The 19,203-nt window shown below is 35.7% G+C and overlaps 3 protein-coding genes across 9 annotated transcripts in view; all 3 read left to right on the top strand.

The window, feature by feature from the left end:
- The window catches only part of LOC125248616 (zinc finger protein 501-like), an 81,607-nt gene extending 69,961 nt beyond the window's left edge, over positions 1–11,646 (top strand). The window contains exon 6 of the mRNA XM_048160639.1: positions 10,221–11,646. Within this exon, the coding sequence (XP_048016596.1) occupies positions 10,221–11,494 (1,274 nt within the window). The 3' untranslated portion in view covers positions 11,495–11,646. The remainder of the gene's footprint in view (positions 1–10,220) is intronic.
- LOC125248594 (zinc finger protein 239-like) overlaps positions 1–17,549 on the top strand; it is a 30,654-nt gene extending 13,105 nt beyond the window's left edge. The window contains exons 1-4 of one of the 7 annotated variants that reach the window (XM_048160594.1): positions 13,767–13,969; positions 14,147–14,176; positions 15,385–15,584; positions 15,889–17,549. In XM_048160594.1, coding sequence (XP_048016551.1) covers positions 15,500–15,584; positions 15,889–16,982 — 1,179 coding nt within the window. In that variant the 5' untranslated portion in view covers positions 13,767–13,969; positions 14,147–14,176; positions 15,385–15,499 and the 3' untranslated portion in view covers positions 16,983–17,549. Of the gene's footprint in view, positions 1–2,545; positions 2,748–3,048; positions 5,389–6,093; positions 6,249–9,815; positions 10,013–13,766; positions 13,970–14,146; positions 14,177–15,384; positions 15,585–15,888 lie in introns of those variants that run through there. The other 6 variants (XM_048160595.1, XM_048160598.1, XM_048160596.1 and 3 more) reach the window with 6 other exon arrangements.
- LOC125248609 (gastrula zinc finger protein XlCGF52.1-like) overlaps positions 1–19,203 on the top strand; it is a 244,508-nt gene that overhangs the window by 98,774 nt on the left and 126,531 nt on the right. The window lies entirely within an intron of this gene.

Raw genomic sequence — 19,203 nt, forward strand, 5'->3', positions numbered from 1 at the left:
TTTTACCAATTCCAATCCACATCAATCTTAATAACTACTATTAATATTGTTTTTAATCATTTATAAGTGATATATAATTGTTCATGAAGGCTGGAAATGAAAAATGCCTTATATTCAGGTGTGCAGAATTATTAGGCAGGTTTGCTTTTACAGGCAAAATGAGCCAAAAAAGAGATTTAACTCAGACTGAAAAGTCAAAAATTATTAAATACTCATGAGAAGGACGCAATACTAATGCAATACTAGAAATTGCAAAGTTAAAGCATGACCAAGGGAAAGCAAAATGCTCATTGGGTCAGCGGGGTCATACAAAATCAGGTGGAAAAGAAAAGACACATGTTAACTGCAAAAGAGTTAAGAATTAAGGTGAAGAATTAAGTGTGAAATCATCAGGAACCCTTTAGTCTCCACCGTCACCATTTTCCAGAACTGCAACCTACCTGGAGTCTTCAGAAGTGCAAGGTGCCAGGATCTCAGAGACTTAGGTTAGCTAAATAATCCTAAAAAATGACCCACACTTAATAAGAATCACAAGCTGAAGTGTTGTGAAATACATGAAGACTGGGTTTTTATAGGCTTTATAGACAGACAGCTTGAGAGTGACTCCTGAAGGACCAGCACCACATCCTCTTGTACCACTGTTTGAAGAATTTATCTTCCAGAATCTGGCAGTAAAGTGTGGGAGTTCACTTTTAGTCCCTCTCTAATCCTGAAATATCCGTCTTGCAGAGATGGACTAAAAATGATCTTCCAAAACTTACTACCAGATTCTGGAAGATAAATTCTTCAAACAGTGGTAAAAGAGGATGTGGTGCTGGTCCTTCAGGAGTCACTCTCAATCTGTCTGTCTATAAGGCCTATAAAAACCCAGTCTTCATGTATTTTATAACCACTTTTAGGATTCTTTAGCTAACCTAAGTCTCTGAGATCTTGACACCTTGCACTTCTGGAGACTCCAGGTAGGTTGCAGTTCTGGAAAATGGTGGCGCTGGAGACTAAAGGGTTCCTGATGGTTTCACACTTAACTCTTCACCTTAATTCTTAACTCTTTTGCAGTTAACATGTGTCTTTTCTTTTCCACCTGTTTTTGTATGACCCCGCTGACCCAATGAGCATTTTGCTTTCCCTTGGTCATGCTTTAACTTTGCAATTTCTAGTATTGCATTAGTATTGCGTCCTTCTCATGAGTATTTAATCATTTTTGACTTTTCAGTCTGAGTTAAATCTCTTTTTTGGCTCATTTTGCCTGTAAAAGCAAACCTGCCTAATAATTCTGCACACCTGAATATAAAGCATTTTTCATTTCCAGCCTTCATGAACAATTATATATCACTTATAAATGATTAAAAACATCATTAATAGTAGTTATTAAGATTGATGTGGATTGAAATTGGTAAAATGTGCTTGGAAAAAAAATATGATCAGAAAGTCAGCTTGCCTAATAATTCTGCACACAGTGTACTCTACTGATGACAAAATTTGCGTCACACGCACTGTACGCTGACCCTCACGTATGCGTAGAAAGTGAACTATACTTTGGGCTTAAGGAGACTGCTGTCTATTTTTTTCATATATATTCGTCTATATTCGTAATTTCAGAAAGGGAGACCAGCACTTCAGGCTACAGATATATCACAAACTGTAAACATAGCAGCGCATGCTATTGTTTTGAATATCATTTATGCTGATCACTTTCTACATTCCACTCGGCTCACGTTAATATTAAACATATTAAATATTAAGCCTGTTTTCTCCCAAGTTTTTTTTCTCCATTTTAACACCTATTTGCCACCTGATGTCACCTGTTGGAGTTTGGGTTCCTTGACGCTGTCACCTTTGGCTTTCTTAGTTGGGGACACTTGACATTTGACTTGACATTTGATATTCAACAGTGCTTTGATCTGCCTGCATTGACACTATTCTTAAGAGCTGCTGTGCAGCCAAAATTATATACCAGTTATCACTGTAAAGCTGCTTTGACACAATCTGCATTGTAAAAAGCGCTATATAAATAAAGGTGACTTGACTTGACTAAACATTCACCCAGGAACACTCAGGTACATGACGTAAAATTAAAATGGCCTTCTATGTGTACCACCTTGACTTCTTTGCTCTTCTTCCTTCTTGTTTTGCTATTATTCTTGCGCTTTGACTTGTTTACTAAACTTGAACAGCCAATCAGAGTTATCTGTCTCACATGACAGCCCGATGCTGATTCTACATGCTGAATCAGCCCCAAAAAACCTGAAAAAAAATATTCTGACTGAAACTTCCTGACTCTTCCATCCAGACAGGGGTATTCAGCAATATTTCAGCAGGTTGAAGATAATTCATGTTAGCGCAGAGAACATTATTCATTATTTTAATAAATTGACAACGATAAATCGTATAGAAATAATCTGAGTTTGCACGTATGTGGTTTTTCTGAACACTGTCTCCGGAAACTCCTGAGTTTTAATAAGCAGAACGTGGAAGTAGTTGTCGTTTTCACTATGAGTGTGTGTAATTCAGTATAAATTCAGTAACTTCTCTTTGAATTTGGCAGATCTGGTGTCTCTCCCACAAGTAATTCAGTATTTATTATACTGGGAATATTCACATCATCCTACAAGAGAAGGACAAACCCCAGGTGTAGCAGCTGAAATCTGTGTGACTGTTAAAGATGGAGTTTATTAAAGAGGAGATTGAAGACATCAGTATTTCAGAGCCATCCAGAATAAAAGATGAAGATACTGAAGAACAAATAGGTTGGTGTCCATTCTTGAGTCAATAATTCTGTGAAAAAATAAGCTCTGTAAATGATAAATGATAGAGAAATGCATGATAACCTTGTATATAACATTATATGCAGATAACATTTTATAAATTGTCATAATATAGCTGTTTTAATCATATTAACAAGTGAATGACAGAACTGACCTTTGTACATCAAAGATATTTGATACACAGACAGATACCTTATATCTTTGTTTTCTGCTAAATGTTATTTTGAATTTTCATAATTATCCTCCTTGAACTGATTCTACACTCTTAATATGTTCATTTTAGATCACATGGAAGTGAAGGATCAAAGACACAAACTAAATGATGTGAAGAAACACTGTGACTTCAAAATACAAGGAACAAAAGACAAAAAGCTGCACACCTGCTCACAGTGTGGAAAGAGTTTCCCATATATATCTGGACTCAGAATTCATCTGTGCGTTCACTCTGGAGAACAACTGTTTAACTCTGAACAGTGTGATAAAGATTTTAATTTGTCATCAAGTCTAAAACGACACCTGAAAGTTCATTCAGATGAGAAGCCGTATGTGTGTTCTCTCTGTGGAAAGAGTTTTTCATGGCTGTGTCATTTAAAACAGCACCAGAAAACACATGATGAAGTGAGAGATCATGTGTGCTTTGAATGTGGAAAGAGCTTTACTGCATCTACTCACCTGAAACAGCACCAAAGAATTCATACTGGAGAAAAACCTTACAAGTGCTCATATTGTGACAAGAGTTTTGCTCAGTCTGGAAACCTGAAAAAGCATGAGCAAATTCATACTGGAGAGAAGCCGTACCACTGTACTCAGTGTGAAAGGTATTTCAGCGATACAAAAGGTTTAGAAATACATCTGCGTGTTCACTCTGGAGAAAAACCATTTAACTGTGATCAGTGTGGTAAAAAGTTTATTTCCTCATCAAATCTAAAACAACATCTGAAAATTCATTCAGGTGAGAAGCCTTATGTGTGTTTTGTCTGTGGAAAGAGTTTTTCAAGGATGAACAGTTTTAAACTGCACCAGAAAACACATGATGAAGTGAGAGATCATGTGTGTTTGGACTGTGGGAAGAGCTTTACTACAGCTGAGGCCCTGAAACTGCATCAAAGAATTCATACTGGAGAAAAACCTTACAAGTGCTCATATTGTGACAAGAGTGTCACTCGGTTAGGACACCTGAAAATACATGAGCGAGTTCATACTGGAGAGAAGCCGTACCACTGTACTCAGTGTGAGAAGAGTTTCAGAGATTCAGTAGGTTTAAAATATCATCTGCTCTTTCACTCTGGAGAAAGACCATTTAACTGTGATCAGTGTGGTAAAGATTTTATTTCATCATCAAATCTAAAACAACACTTGAAAGTTCATTCAGATGAGAAGCCTTATGTGTGTTCTCTCTGTGGAAAGAGTTTTTCACGGCTGGACAGTATTAAACAGCACCAGAAAATACATGATGGAGTGAGAGATCATGTGTGTTTGGACTGTGGGAAGAGCTTTACTACAGCTGAGTTTCTGAAACAGCATCAAATAATCCATACTGGACAAAAACCTTACAAGTGTTCATATTGTGACAAGAGTTTCACTCGGTTAGGACACCTGAAAATACATGAGCGAGTTCATACCGGAGAGAAGCCGTACCACTGTACTCAGTGTGGAAGGTATTTCAGCGATCCAAGAGGTTTAGAAATTCATCTGCGCGTTCACTCTGGAGAAAAACCATTTAACTGTGATCAGTGTGATAAAAAGTTTATTTCCTCATCAAATCTAAAACGACATCTGAAAATTCATGAGCGAGTTCATAGCGGAGAGAAGCCGTACAACTGTACTCAGTGTGAGAAGAGTTTTAGACATTCATCCAACTTTCACACTCATATGAAAAAATGTTGCAAGTGAGCAACATTTGTTTTCATGTCAAATACATTCAAGTAAATTATCTGTGATAAAATATGGAGTTTATACTAAAAGCACAATATCATCTAATTTTAAGAATTTGGTGAAAAGCTCAGAAAACTTGAAAGATAAAAGATTTGTAGCTTCACATTGCTGAAGCTTTACACTGTAAATAGTGTTTTTTTTCTGTCAGGATTGATTGTGTGCTTAGTAGGTCTTATTTGAATTAGTGCATTCAATTAATTTACTTATACTAAGTGTACTTTATTGTTCTGATATTCATGTAATTGTGAGAAATAAAACAGAAACAACATCTTGTCTTGATCTGTTTAATGAACACTGAGAATGAGTTGTTTAGTTTTAATTGAGTTTAAACATTCTATCTTAAAGGCACACTGTGTAGTTTTTCACCACTAGAGGTCGCCTATTCAAAACAGGCGTAGCTGGATGATGCTTAGATTGAGCCAAACTTTTATTATGCCGCAGTCACTGCTTCTGCTTCTTCCTGTCAAGCGTATGTGGGTAAAGCAGCACTGTTTTATCATATTAGATACATTTGTGTGTGTTGGAAATTATGTTATAACATTATTCTGTACATTCGCTCTGTGACATTAGGCATGGTAAAACATAATACTCGTGGTAAATCAAGAAAACAAGATTTAAACGAGACTTACTGGGTTGAGTTATATAACATGATTAGTTTTCTGTTGATGAATGTATGCAAACAGTTGTTCCCTTGTCTAATAAAACAATTTATTATAGCGTCTTTGGTGTTTCCATGGTTTATACAAAATAAAACTGGAAATCGAGGGTAACGCGGGTATGATGTCATTGATAGGCCACACACAGACACGCTCCGTGTCCTGTGTAAAAATAACTGATTTCTCTGGATTTAAACATTCTTGGAAACATTTGGGATAATGTAAGTGCACAAGTCAATATTTTAATCCAAAACTTTTACATAGTGTAGGCTACCATTAATACTGTGATAAATAGTTTGGGATGCACAATATTATTGTTAACCAAATGTTCAGGTTTTGTATCATACAAAGATGTTGGACTTGATTTTTATCTTTATTTTATATTGACTGCATATAGGAACAATAAAGATCCAAAGCTTCAGTTCACCAGATATGGTGGATGTAATAGAATCTATAAAATATTAGATGGTTTTAAAGATTTCAGTAATATTACTGCTGTGAGTGGTACAAATATAAAGGATTTACAGGATTTCATAACAGGGAAAAACAACTTGTTCAAAAACTGAACAGAATGTCACAGAAAATACAATTAAAACAGAAGCCAAAAATTCACCAGAAGAAAGAAATTCATACTTGTTTGGAACTAATTAAGGGTGAGTGAATGATAACCTAACTTTCATTTTTGAGTGAACTATCCCTTTAAAAATATGCGGCAACTTTAAGAAACATGACACCGCGCGCACTGAGGATGCGCAGAAGAGAGAAGCGTGAGAGACGAGGCGAGTGCTGAAGCTTTCAACACTTAGACGCTGAAAGCGACGCTGTTAATGATCGTGAATTAAGTATATATATGGAATATTTTCTCCAGATGCCATATATTTCCAGTCTGCAGGTGAGAGATGTTCTCAGATTACAATGTTGTTTAACATTAACCAGCCACTACGTGTGAAAGTACTTACCTAACGAAATATGTGCTGCTTTATTATTAGTGTAAAAATATGTTGGCAGAGAGTTTTTCACAGTCTTGTCTGTTGACACCGTTAAAATGTGCTTAATGTTCCACTTTACAGAAGATCTCAGACCTCACCATAATAAATGAGGTGAAAACAGGGAACTTTTGGAGACAGAGGCTTTTCAGCAGCTCAGTAAAACATGATGGTCCTGTTGTTTCCTTTGCACAGTTTCATAGACAAGACTTTAATGCACAATATGTAAAATGTTTAGATTAAAATATCAGAAAAACACTAGAACAATTATGTATTTTGTTTCCAAGAATGTTTCAATCCAGAGAAATATGCCATTTTAATCAGGACATGGATGCCTATCAATGACATAATACCCGCATACCCTCAATTTGCGATTTTATTTTTGTAGAAATTATGGAAATACCTAAAATGATTTAATAGATTATCCCCCGATTTCACAGACAATGCTTAAGCTAATAATAAACTAAAATGCATGTTTGAGCTGTGTTATCTGAAAGAAACTTGCACTTTCATATCTTAACATATATTTTGTCTCAACGCAGTTGTGAACGTAGAGTAGCACTATAACTACTTTCAACACACAAATGTATGTAATATGATAAAACAATGCTGCTTTACCCCACATACGACTGACTGGAAGAAGCAGAAGCGATGATTGTGGCATAATAAAAGTTCCACTGCTCTCGAGCCGTGTGTGTCGCGCTCGTCTCTCATTAGCAATTACTCGGGCAGCCTTTTTTCTACTTGCACAGCACTCAGCCCTGCTCTATTTCATACTACAGTAACATTAATAATCTGATGTAGATGTGAAGACAACCCCTCCATTATTCCGTGAAATTAAGGTGTAATCAAGCTATGCCTTTGTTTTGAATTAGCGTCCTCTAGCGGCGAAAAATTACATAGTGTGCCTTTAACCCTAGCACCAGATTAAAATACATTATTGAGCTGAAAGCAACTTGCACTGACATATCTTAAAATTTCTCAGTGCCATTGTTTTGCCTCAAGATGCACACCTTTTTTATAAGGCATGTTTATGTAGCCCCTCCACACCTGCCTGATCCAAGCGAGATGCAAACCCGGCCCTTCTGCATGGGAGTCGGATGCTCCAATGGTGCGTTCACGTTATGGCTGCGATGCGGCTACCGGAGCTGATATGCGGCCTCTCTAGTCAATGCTTGTGTTTACATCAGCTGCGCCGCGGTGCATTTTAGAAGCATCCCAGAAGCGGCTCACCACGCCACTTCACTAAAGAGATTCGAAGTTGACAAACTTGAAAAATTGTTGTCCTTGTCATCCATAACTGGACTTTTAAGTGTATTAACTTAGTCTGTAGGCTACAGCAAAATAAAATATAGCATAGCAATAAACACAATTAAACCAGACAAAATATAATAATTTAGCCCAGAGCCCTTTCTAGGCATAGGCAAACTAGGCGGTCGCCTAGGGCACAAACAGCTGGGGGGCGCCAGTGAGAGCCCTCGCCCCTCCAAGAGATTTATATGTATAAACACTAATAAAATAAAAATAATAATAATTCAGACAGGACCACTTTGACAAGTTACTTGAGTTTATTGAACACAATTATCTTTGGCCGTATGGTTCCTTATGGGGGTTCTTGCTCCAAAATTAATTGACCATACAAGAGCTTAACATTAACCCACTGGAACCATCAGCTTGGAAATACATAGACAATTAAGACACTTTGTAATGTCTTAATAAGCTAATATGGTAATCGTGTAGATATGGCAGTGAGACGTCTATACTGTAGCTTGGTTATGAGGATGAGTGTCTCTCAGCAGTGAGGTCCATGCCAGCTGGGACTTGAAAGCCTTAGTGATCTGAAACAAAAGAAGACAACAACCAGAAGGTGCACAGTAATATGCTCATGCTTATAATGGGGAGGGAGGGAGGGAGGGTTGCGAGCAGTTTGAGCATACTTACCGAGCAGCAATGCCACGTATATATGTCCCGTGTCTAATAGGAGAATGGTAGTGATTGGAGCGATTGCAGTCAGCTGGTCGAAGCACTATGCCTACGTGGCCTGACTGAACTAACGCTGTGCTTGATTTATTAATACTATTATTATTATTTCGTACTTTTGCCATTTCGAGGCATTATGATTACTTGCATATTATCTGAGTGACAAGTCTCCTGGTGATAGTGGCCGCTGCTGTTAGGAAGAGATTAGAGAAACAAGATTAGAAGGCGGCAAGGAACGTCGTCATTCGTGCTTACCTGGATTAAGTGTTTTAGTTTCATCATCATGAAAAGCTCAATAGGGATCTCGCCTAGGGTGCCAAAAAGGCTAGAAACGGCCCTGATTTAGCCATTAAAAACACGAAAAAAAAAAAAGGAAAAAAAATGTCAGACAGGCAAATCTCGTGGTCTCACAAATCCAGCCGCTTCGCTTCTAAAATGCTTCTGGTGTGAGTTGACACTGTCAACTAGAGGACGGAACAAAACCTTGTCGGTGCCGCAGACGCGTGCAGTGTAAACGAGGCTTTAAAGGGATAGTTCACCCAAAAATGAAAATTTGATGTTTACCCCCAGGGCATCCAAGATGTAGGTGTCTTTGTTTCTTCATTAAAACACAAATGATGATTTTTTAACTCCAACCGCTGCCGTCTGTCAGTGGTATAATGCAAGTCAGCGGGAACTTGGACTATAAGAGTAAATAAAACATGACAGACAAATCCAAATGAAACCCTGCGGCTCGTGATGGCACATTGATGTCCTAAGACACGAAACGATCGGTTTGTACGAGAAACCGAACAGTATTTATATCATTTTTTACCTCTAATACACCACTATGTCCAACTGCATTCATCACTCGATTCGTAAGGTCTGATCGCGCTCTGACAATGGCAGTGATGTCTAGCACTCATTGAAGTATATGCGCGAGACATCACTGCCATTGTCAGAGCGCGATCAGACCTTACGAATCGAGTGATGAATGCAGTTGGACATAGTGGTGTATTAGAGGTAAAAAATGATCCAACGGTGCGATTCCCGCAAATGAGGCAGCGTGAATGACGCAGCGCAGATTGAGCGTTTCGGGCGAATCAGGCAAGTTGAAAAATCTGAACTTTGGCGATAATTGGCACAGCTTTAACCAATCAGGAGCTTGCTCTAGTAGTGACGGAGGCAGAAATCCGAAACAACAATGGAGGACAAAATCATTGTCGCTGTAAGATACATCTTCATACTTTTATAGAAACAGGAATAAAAATGATCTTGCTTGGAAGAAAGTGAGTGAGGAGGTCAGACAATCTGGTAAGTTTCTGTGGGGTTTTTCAGTTTATGAATAAAATAAAGCCCCTGGTAAACATAACTTGATGATACTTTTACATTTTGTTCTTGCACTCACACCCGCAAAATGTCTTATCTAGTTACTTATTATAAATGTACATTTTAAAAAATGAACATAACTGCTTAAAAGTCTGTGTTGTCTAACTTCTCTTTGAATTTGACAGATCTGGTGTCTCCAACAGCAATTCACCAATAATTACTGGGAATATTCACATCATCCTACAAGAGAAGGACAAACTCCAGGTATAGCAGCTGAAATCTGTGTGACTGTTAAAGATGGAGTTTATTAAAGAGGAGATTGAAGACATGAGTGATCCAGAACCATCCAGAATAAAACATGAAGATACTGAGGAACAAATAGGTTGGTGTCCATTCTTGATTCTTCATTGTTTACTGCTTTGGTAACTGTGAGATATTAAGCAGTATATGAATGATAACTGATGCAGAAATGCTTTATATAATTTTTAATCATAATCTTGTAGGCTTTCATTGTAAAACACATTGTGATCATATTAACAAGATAATGACAGAATCTATTATTTTATTTTTATTTTATATGTCTATTTTAGATCAGATGGACATGAAAGAGCAAAGAAAAGAACTGGAGAAAATTGAGGAGGAACATCATAGCTTTAACAAAACTCAAGGAACAAAAGCCAAAAAGATGCACACCTGCTCACAGTGTGGAAAGAGTTTTGCACAAAAAGGAAACCTTAACAAACACATGAGAGTTCACACTGGAGAGAAACCGTTAACATGCACTCAGTGTGGAAAGAGTTTTTCTCAAGCATCAGGTCTCAATAATCATCTGCTCCTTCACTCTGGAGAAAAAACATTTAACTGTGATCAGTGTGGTAAAAAGTTTATTTCATCATCACATCTAAGTAGACACCTGAAAGTTCATTCAGATGAGAAGCCTTATGTGTGTTCTCTGTGTGGAAAGAGTTTTACTATATCTAGTCATCTGAAACGGCACCAACGAATTCATACTGGAGAAAAACCTTACAAGTGCTCATATTGTAAGAAGAGTTTCAGTCATTCTGAAACCCTGAAATCACATGAGACAATTCATACTGGAGAAAGACCTTACAAGTGCTCATATTGTAAGAAGAGTTTCAGTAAGTCTGGAATCCTGGAAACTCACAAACGAGTTCATACTGGAGAGAAGCCGTACTACTGTACTCAGTGTGGAAAGAGTTTCAGAATAAAACAATATCTTAACAATCACATGAGAATTCACACTGGAGAAAAACCGTTTACATGCGCTCAGTGTGGAAAGAGTTTTTCTCAAACATCAGGTCTATATGATCATCTGCGCATTCATTCTGGAGAAAAAACATTTAACTGTGATCATTGTGGTAAAGATTTTATTTCATCATCACATCTAAAAAAACATCAGAAAGTTCATTCAGGTGAGAGGCCTTATGTGTGTTCTTTCTGTGGAAGGAGTTTTCCATGGCTGGGCAGTTTTAAACGACACCAGAAAACACATGATGAAGTGAAAGATCATGTGTGTTGTGACTGTGGGAAGAGCTTTATTACAACTTCTGAACTGAAACAACATCAAAGAATTCATACTGGAGAAAAACCTTACAAGTGTTCACATTGTGACAAGAGTTTTACTTATTCTGGAAGCCTGAAATCACATGAGCGACTTCATACTGGAGAAAGACCTTATAAGTGCTCTTATTGTGACAAGAGTTTCACTAAGTCTGGAAACCTGAAATCTCATGAGCGAGTTCATACTGGAGAGAAGCCATACCACTGTACTCAGTGTGAGAAGAGTTTTAAAAGTACCAAAGCTCTCAGTATTCATTTACACATTCATTCTGGAGAAAAATAATTTAACTGTGATCATTGTGGTAAAAAGTTTATTTCATAATCACATTTAAAACAGCACCTGAAAGTTAATTTAGTGAACTTTATGAAATTTTTCAAGGATGAGCAGTTTTAAACTGAAAAAACAAAACAAAAAAAATGAAGTGAGAGACCATGTGTGTTGTGAGTGTAAGAAGAGTTTTACTATATCTAAGTTACTACATCCCAGGTGAAAAAAGTAAATTTCTATAATGTACTTAAAGTGCTCTATTTTCATGCACTAATTTTGTACTTAATATACTAAAAATTCTTCTTTAGTACTAACGATAATTTTAAGAACATATAAGTGTACTCAACTGTGCTTTTTTGAGACACCATGAAACATAAACTTAAATGTACTTTTAATATACTATCTCTGTATTTAAAAAATGTACTTAGTAACCACTTGTAGTACAGTATGGGTTCAAATGTACTATAAGTAGTATTTTTTAAATGCAGAGATATTAATAGCATATTTTAGTTCAAATTCATGGTGTCTCAAAATAGCACAGTTGAGTACACTTAGATGTTCTTAAGATTATCTTAAGTACTAAAAAAGAATCTTTAGTATATTAAGTACAAAATTAGTGCACGAAAATAGAGCACTTTAAGTACATTATAGAAATGTACTTTTTTTCCACCTGGGATCAAAGAATTAGTTCTGGGGAAAGTTTTAAACATTTATCATCCTTCAAACTCATTAAAAAACATTGCAAGTGAGCAGCATTTGTTTTCTTGTCAAATACATTAAAGTAAATTCTCTGAAATAAAATATGGAGTTTTTACTAAAATCATCTAATTTTGGTGAAATGCTTGGAAAACTAGAAAGTTAACAGCTCTCACAGTGTAAATAAAGTCGTTGTAGTTTTATTTTGGATTGTGTGCTTAGCAGGTCTTGAATAAAATATATTCATGTAATTTACTTATTTTTCAAGTGTACTAAATTGTACATAATTGTAATCGTACATAACATTATGAGAGATCAAACTGAAACAACATCTTTGTTTTGATTGATCTATTTAAAGTTGCAGTCCGTAACTTTTTTTGGTTAAAAATGATCCAAAATCAATTTTTTGTTCAGGTACATAACCAGCTAGTGTTCAAAACTATCTCATTATCTTAGCCCGATTAACAACGGTAAGCTTGTAATAATATTTTAAAATATAAAATCATACTGGTGGGTTTCTGATGGAAATTCGAGCATGCAGCAGTTGGTCTTTGTGTCATTACATCACGTCTGTAAACAGAAAGGAACGAGTCCCTGCCAGTAGGCTATATCATGTGATGGATCATTTATAACTTTTTCTCACAGCAGCTGGAATAATTAAACTCATCATTTTGATGGCGGATTGTAATCCAGAAAGGTCCAAATGACAAGCAGTGACAACTGGAGATTCAGCCGTGGTCAAAAAGCAAAACACTTCAGACTACAGAATGGCTACTGAAATTGAAATCTACAGGTAACACTAATATACACTAAATACACAGTCACGCAATGCTGATGCTGTTAACATTAACAATTTGAGAACAAAGTATAACAATAATAATAATAATTTGCATGTGATCTGAGCTAAACGATCGTTGTAATGCTTTTTTCCTCAGTTGGGCAAAACAAAAGTGGCAGATTTGTTACTTGTTCAGATGAAATTTTCCCGTGAAAATTCTTATTTTGTTCATACTTCCAAGATGTAGAATCTGGGATTCCAAAGTATCCACACCGGTGTGGTCACTGTGGGCAACAGATTCATGCACTGAGGAGCCGTGTCATTGCACAGCTCACGTAAAGATAATAATTGCGCAAATGCAATAGACCCTTTTCACAGACTGTTTCAACAGTCATCAATATTGTAAACCCTGCAAAAAAAAAAAAAAAAATTTTCATTTAAAAAAACGTATGTACATTTCTAACAATATCCTACTGATATATTATATTATATTATATTACCTTATCATATGCTTACCTTAGCTTCAAATTACATAAAACTAGTTTACGCTGGTGTGAGGGTGTTTCTAATACAGCAGCTATGACATCTTTCTCTCTTCTGACTGTCGTTATAAATCGATCTCTATTTTTTTTCCCTCATTTTGAAAATTGTGAAAACACTATTGTGGAAAACACCATTTTTCTTTTGCTATTTGAGCAAATGGAAACAAAAAAAATATATTTTAGGTATTTTCTCATTCACCACTATATTATATAATTTTACCCAACTATGACGACTTCCGCTTTAAAAAAAAAAAAAAAAAAACGTAAATGTGAAAAGGGTCTATTGCAGGTTTCGGCACCTTTAAGAAATATGAGACCGCGCGAACTGAGTATGCGCAGAAGAGAGAACCGCGAGAGACGAGGCGAGTGCTGAAGCTTTCAGCAGTTGAAGCTTAAAGCGCCGCTGTTAACGATCGTGAATGAAGGATAAATGTGGAATATTTTCTCCGGATGCTGTATATTTCCATTCTGCAGGTGAGAGATGTTCTCAGATTACAATTTAACATTAACCAGCATCTACGTGTCAAAGTACTTATGCAACGAAATGTGTCCTGGTTTATTATTAGAGTGTAATATGTTGGCAGAGAAGGTTTTTTTTTAAAGACCCGTCTGTTGACATCACTAAAATATGCTTAATGTTCTACTTTACAGAAGATCTCAGACATCACCATAATGAATGAGGTAAAAACATTTGGAGACAAAGAGGCTTTTCAGCAGCTCAGTTAAACATGATGGTCCTGTTGTTTTTCTCTCAATTCAGTGGGCTGCGATGTTATTATAAAACGAATATTAATGCATCTTATATATATATATATATATACAGATTTTCTTTTTTGCCACTCTGTAACTACTTGGTACTTTTAAAGCAGAGTATAATGATCCATCATTAATTACTTAAAATATAATTAATAATAAAACAAATGGAAGTGATTTGGCAAGACAGCTGGAAGGTTACATTTGCCAGCATATGTCCCAGCATTGCAATGAACCAACAGGAAAAGAAATGTGTGCCTGTAGCAGCATACAGTAAATGAATACAGACTTAAGTATTCTGAACCACTATAATAAAATAATAGACTAATAACCAACATCCTCCTTTTATGTGAAATATAACAATAATATATAATAATATAGCAATAACATAACTTGCATATAGTGTGGCTTGTCCAGGGTAGCGTTTCCCAATACCATCGTAAACCTAAGTTGATCATAGAACAATTGCCTCAGTGGTCTCTACGATCAACTTAGGCTTACGATGCTTTTGAGAAACGCAGCCCAGGTTCTTTTTCCCTTCAACTTCAAAGAAGCCAACATGCTTCCATACGATAGCTTTTAACACAGAGAGTGCCGGTCAGATTTCTCGCTCAGCCATCATAGGTCTCTTATGGTGCGTATTCACTGGCGCGGAGCACAGTGAGCATTTTCAGTGAATTTCTATGGAAGTTGAGCTTCATGCTGCGTGTGAGCATGAAGTTCAACTTCCATAAATAAATTGAAAACACTCGCTCTGCTCTGCGTCAGTGGACACACATTGTTATGTGCCACAGACCGTCTGGGTGCTCAACTTTTGCGCTTTAGAGTCCCGCCTTTTACCTTTCGTCAACATTATGTTATCATTTAACATTTAGAAAATTGATTCAGAATCAAATTTTCCCCCCACCCCTACTGAACGCTGTGACCAGAAATTCACAAGTTGTAATAAGCAGAATGTGAAAGTAGTTGTGCATTTTCACTATGGGTGTGTGAAAATTATTAATTATAAATCCCCATACGAAAATCTTGAAGGAACCAGCGGTGAATTAGACTTCAGAGTTCTGATGTCATCCCTGCACCACTCATAATTAAAGTCATTCAGCATAAATTCAGTAACTTCTCCTTGAATTTGGCAGATCTGGTGTCTCCCACAACAATTCACCAATAAATACTGGGAATATTCAATTCATCATCCTACAAGAGAAGGACAAACTCCAGGTATAGCAGCTGAAATCTGTGTGACTGTTAAAGATGGAGTTTATTAAAGAGGAGACTGAAGACATGAGTGATCCAGAACCATTCAGAATAAAACATGAAGATACTGAGGAACAAATAGGTTGGTGTCCATTCTTGAGACAATAATTCTGTGAAAAAATAAGCTGTACATAAATGAGAAATGCATGTAAATGATCATAACCTTTTATATAACATTATATGCAGATAACATTGTATAAATCATCATAATATAGCTGTTTTAATCATTTTAACAAGTGAATAACAGAACTGACCTTTGCACATCAAAGATCATTGGCAATCACACAGACAGACACCTGATGTCTTGTTTTCTGCTAAATGTTCTTTTGAATTTTCATATTTATCCTCCTTGAACTGATTCTACACTCTTAATATGTTTATTTTAGACCAGATGGAAGTGAAGGAGCAAAGACACAAACTAAATGATGTGAAGAAACACTGTGACTTCAAAACTCAAGGAACAAAAGACAAAAAGCTGCACACCTGCTCACAGTGTGGAAAGAGTTTCCAACGTAAAGGAACCCTTAACGAACACATGAGAGTTCACACTGGAGAAAAACCGTATACATGCACTCAGTGTGGAAAGAGTTTCTCTCATGCATCAAGTCTCAATAAACATCTGCTCCTTCACTCTGGAGAAAAACCATTTAACTGTGATCAGTGTGATAAAGATTTTAAATTGTCATCAAGTCTAAAACGACACCTGAAAGTTCATTCAGATGAGAAGCCGTATGTGTGTTCTCTCTGTGGAAATAGTTTTTCTTGGCTGGTGAATTTTAAACAGCACCAGAAAACACATAATGAAGTGAGAGATCATGTGTGCTTTGAATGTGGAAAGAGCTTTACTGCATCTACTCAACTGAAACGGCATCAAAGAATTCATACTGGAGAAAGACCTTACAAGTGCACATCTTGTGACAAGAGTTTCGCTCAGTCTGCACACCTGAAATCACATGAGCGAGTTCATACTGGAGAGAAGCCGTACCACTGTACTCAGTGTGAGAAGAGTTTCAGGGATCCAACAGTTTTAAAAGTTCATCTGCGCATTCACTCTGGAGAAAAACCATTTAACTGTGATCAGTGTGGTAAAGAATTTATTTCATCATCAAATCTAAAACAACACCTGAAAGTTCATTCAGGTGAGAGGCCTTATGTGTGTTCTCTCTGTGGAAAGAGTTTTTCACGGCTGGACAGTTTTAAACTGCACCAGAAAACACATGATGAAGTGAGAGATCATGTATGCTTTGACTGTGGGAAGAGCTTTACAACATCTTTCAATCTAAAACAGCATCAAAGAATTCATACTGGAGAAAAACCTTACAAGTGCTCATATTGTGACAAGAGTTTCACTTTGTCTGGAAGCCTGAAAAAGCACGAGCGAGTTCATACTGGAGAGAAGCCTTACCACTGTACTCGGTGTGAGAAGAGTTTTAGACATTTATCAAGCCTTCACTTTCATTTGAAAAAATGTTGCAAGTGAGCAACATTAGTTTTCATGTTAAATACATTCAAGTAAATTCTCTGAGATAAAATATGGAGTTTATACTGAAAGCACAGTATCATCTAATTTTGTGAATTTGGTGAAAAGCTCTGAAAACTTAAAAGATTTAAGATTTGAAGTTTCAGCAGTCAACGTGTCTTATACTGTAAATCGTTGTACTTTTTTCTGTCGGTATTGATTGGGTGCTTAGTAGGTCTTAATTGAATTAGATCTATTCAATTAATTTATATATTAAGTGTACTATATTTTGGTCTGATTGTACATACAATTATGAGAAATAAAACAAACATATTGTCTTAATCTATTTATTGAACAAAGAGAATGACTTGTTTAGTTTTAATTGTTTCAGTTTGTTTAATCCCAATCGTCCCCCTATATAGAATGAACTTTTTGAATGCTTATATTTATATCTTCTAAATGCAAATTTTGTCATTGGAGCACACTAGCTTATTGATAACATTAAGGCTAACATATTCATACTAAAAGCCAAAAAACTTAAACTTTGATTTTTGATGGGGACTTCAAGGGATACTTCACTCTGTCAATCATTTACTCACCCTCAAGTTATTCAAACATGTATGAATTTCTTTCTTCTGTTAAACACAAAAGAAGATATTTTGAAGGATGTTGGAAACCAAAGAGTTGATGGACCCCTTCCAGTATAAAATTGTACTGTCTTCCAGTATAAAAAATACTATGGAAGTCAATTGGGGTCCATCATCTGTTTGGCTAAAGACATTCTTTAAAATATCTTCTTTTGTGTTCAACAGAAGAAAGAAATTTATACAGGTTTGAAACAACTTGAGGGTGAGTAAGTGATGACAGAATTTTAATTTTTGGCTGAACTATCCCTTTAATACAGAAGAGGATTAGGGCCAAGCAATAATTAAAAAATAAAACCATCTCGAGATTAAAGTTGTTACATTTCGAGAAAAAAGTCATTAAATTGCGAGAAAAAAGTTGTTAAATTACGAAAACAAATTTGTTAAATTATGAGAAAAATGTTAAATTTTGAGAAAAAAGTCAAGATAAAATGTTGAGAATAAACTCATTAAATTATGAGAATAAAGTCATTAAATTACGAGAAAAAAGTCGTTAAATTATGAGAACAAATTCGTAATTTAACAAATTTGTTCTCGTAATTTAACAACTTTTTTTCTCATAATTTAATGACTTTATTCTCAACATTTTATCTCGACTTGTTTCTCGAAATTTAACATTTTTCTCATAATTTAACGAATTTGTTCTCGTAATTTAACAACTTTTTTCTCGTAATTTAATGACTTCAGCTTTGACTAGTAAAATTCTGCCCTTTAACGACAGATCTCTTTGGAGCCATATACAAAGTTTTTTCTGTGTACTCTCAATCAGTGGATTAAAATTTATGGAGCATCTTCCTAATTCATTCTTTGTTATAATAATACCTAAATATGATACCTGATCTTTAACTTGAATATTACAATTTCTGACAAACTACACTGACATCAATGGACATCAATTCACATTTAGAAAGGTTCAAGGATAAGCCTGAAGCTTTGGAAAATTGCTGGATATTCTCTAGTGCTAATGGAACTTCATGCAAAAAAGTGTGGTATCATCAGCCAACTGACTGATGAGTATCTGTTTGTTAGCAATAGAGATACCACGAAGACTACTATTAGAAATATAAGATGCAAATATCTGGGAAACTAATAAAAACAAATAAGGAGATATTGGACACCCTTGTCTAATACCACGTGACAAGTAAAACCTAGGAGAAGTACCATATTTTAATTTAATTGTACTATTACAGTTGTAATAAAGAGTTCTTACTGCCTTACAAAAATATTCACCAAAACCAAACTTTTGCAATGATTTAAAAATAAAATGATGTTCTACTGAATCAAAGGCTTTATAAAAATCCAGGAAAAGAATAAACCTATTATGTTATAATCTATAATCTACAAACTGCTATAATCAAATAAATCTAAAACTAATCTAATGTTATTCATTATATGCCGGTCCTTCATAAATCCAGACTGAGTCTCATCTATAATGTTATTCAAATATTCTTTTAGTCTTTTAGCAAAATACTATGGCCAAAATTTTATAATCGTTGTTAAGGAGTGTGATGGGTATGATCCAAATTGGTATGATCTTTCTTCGGTTTAGGAATTAGCATGATGATACCCTGCGTTAACGTATGAGGTAAAGCTTCTTT

The sequence above is a fragment of the Megalobrama amblycephala genome, linkage group LG16, assembly GCF_018812025.1.
Source record: "Megalobrama amblycephala isolate DHTTF-2021 linkage group LG16, ASM1881202v1, whole genome shotgun sequence".
Taxonomy (NCBI): domain Eukaryota; kingdom Metazoa; phylum Chordata; class Actinopteri; order Cypriniformes; family Xenocyprididae; genus Megalobrama; species Megalobrama amblycephala.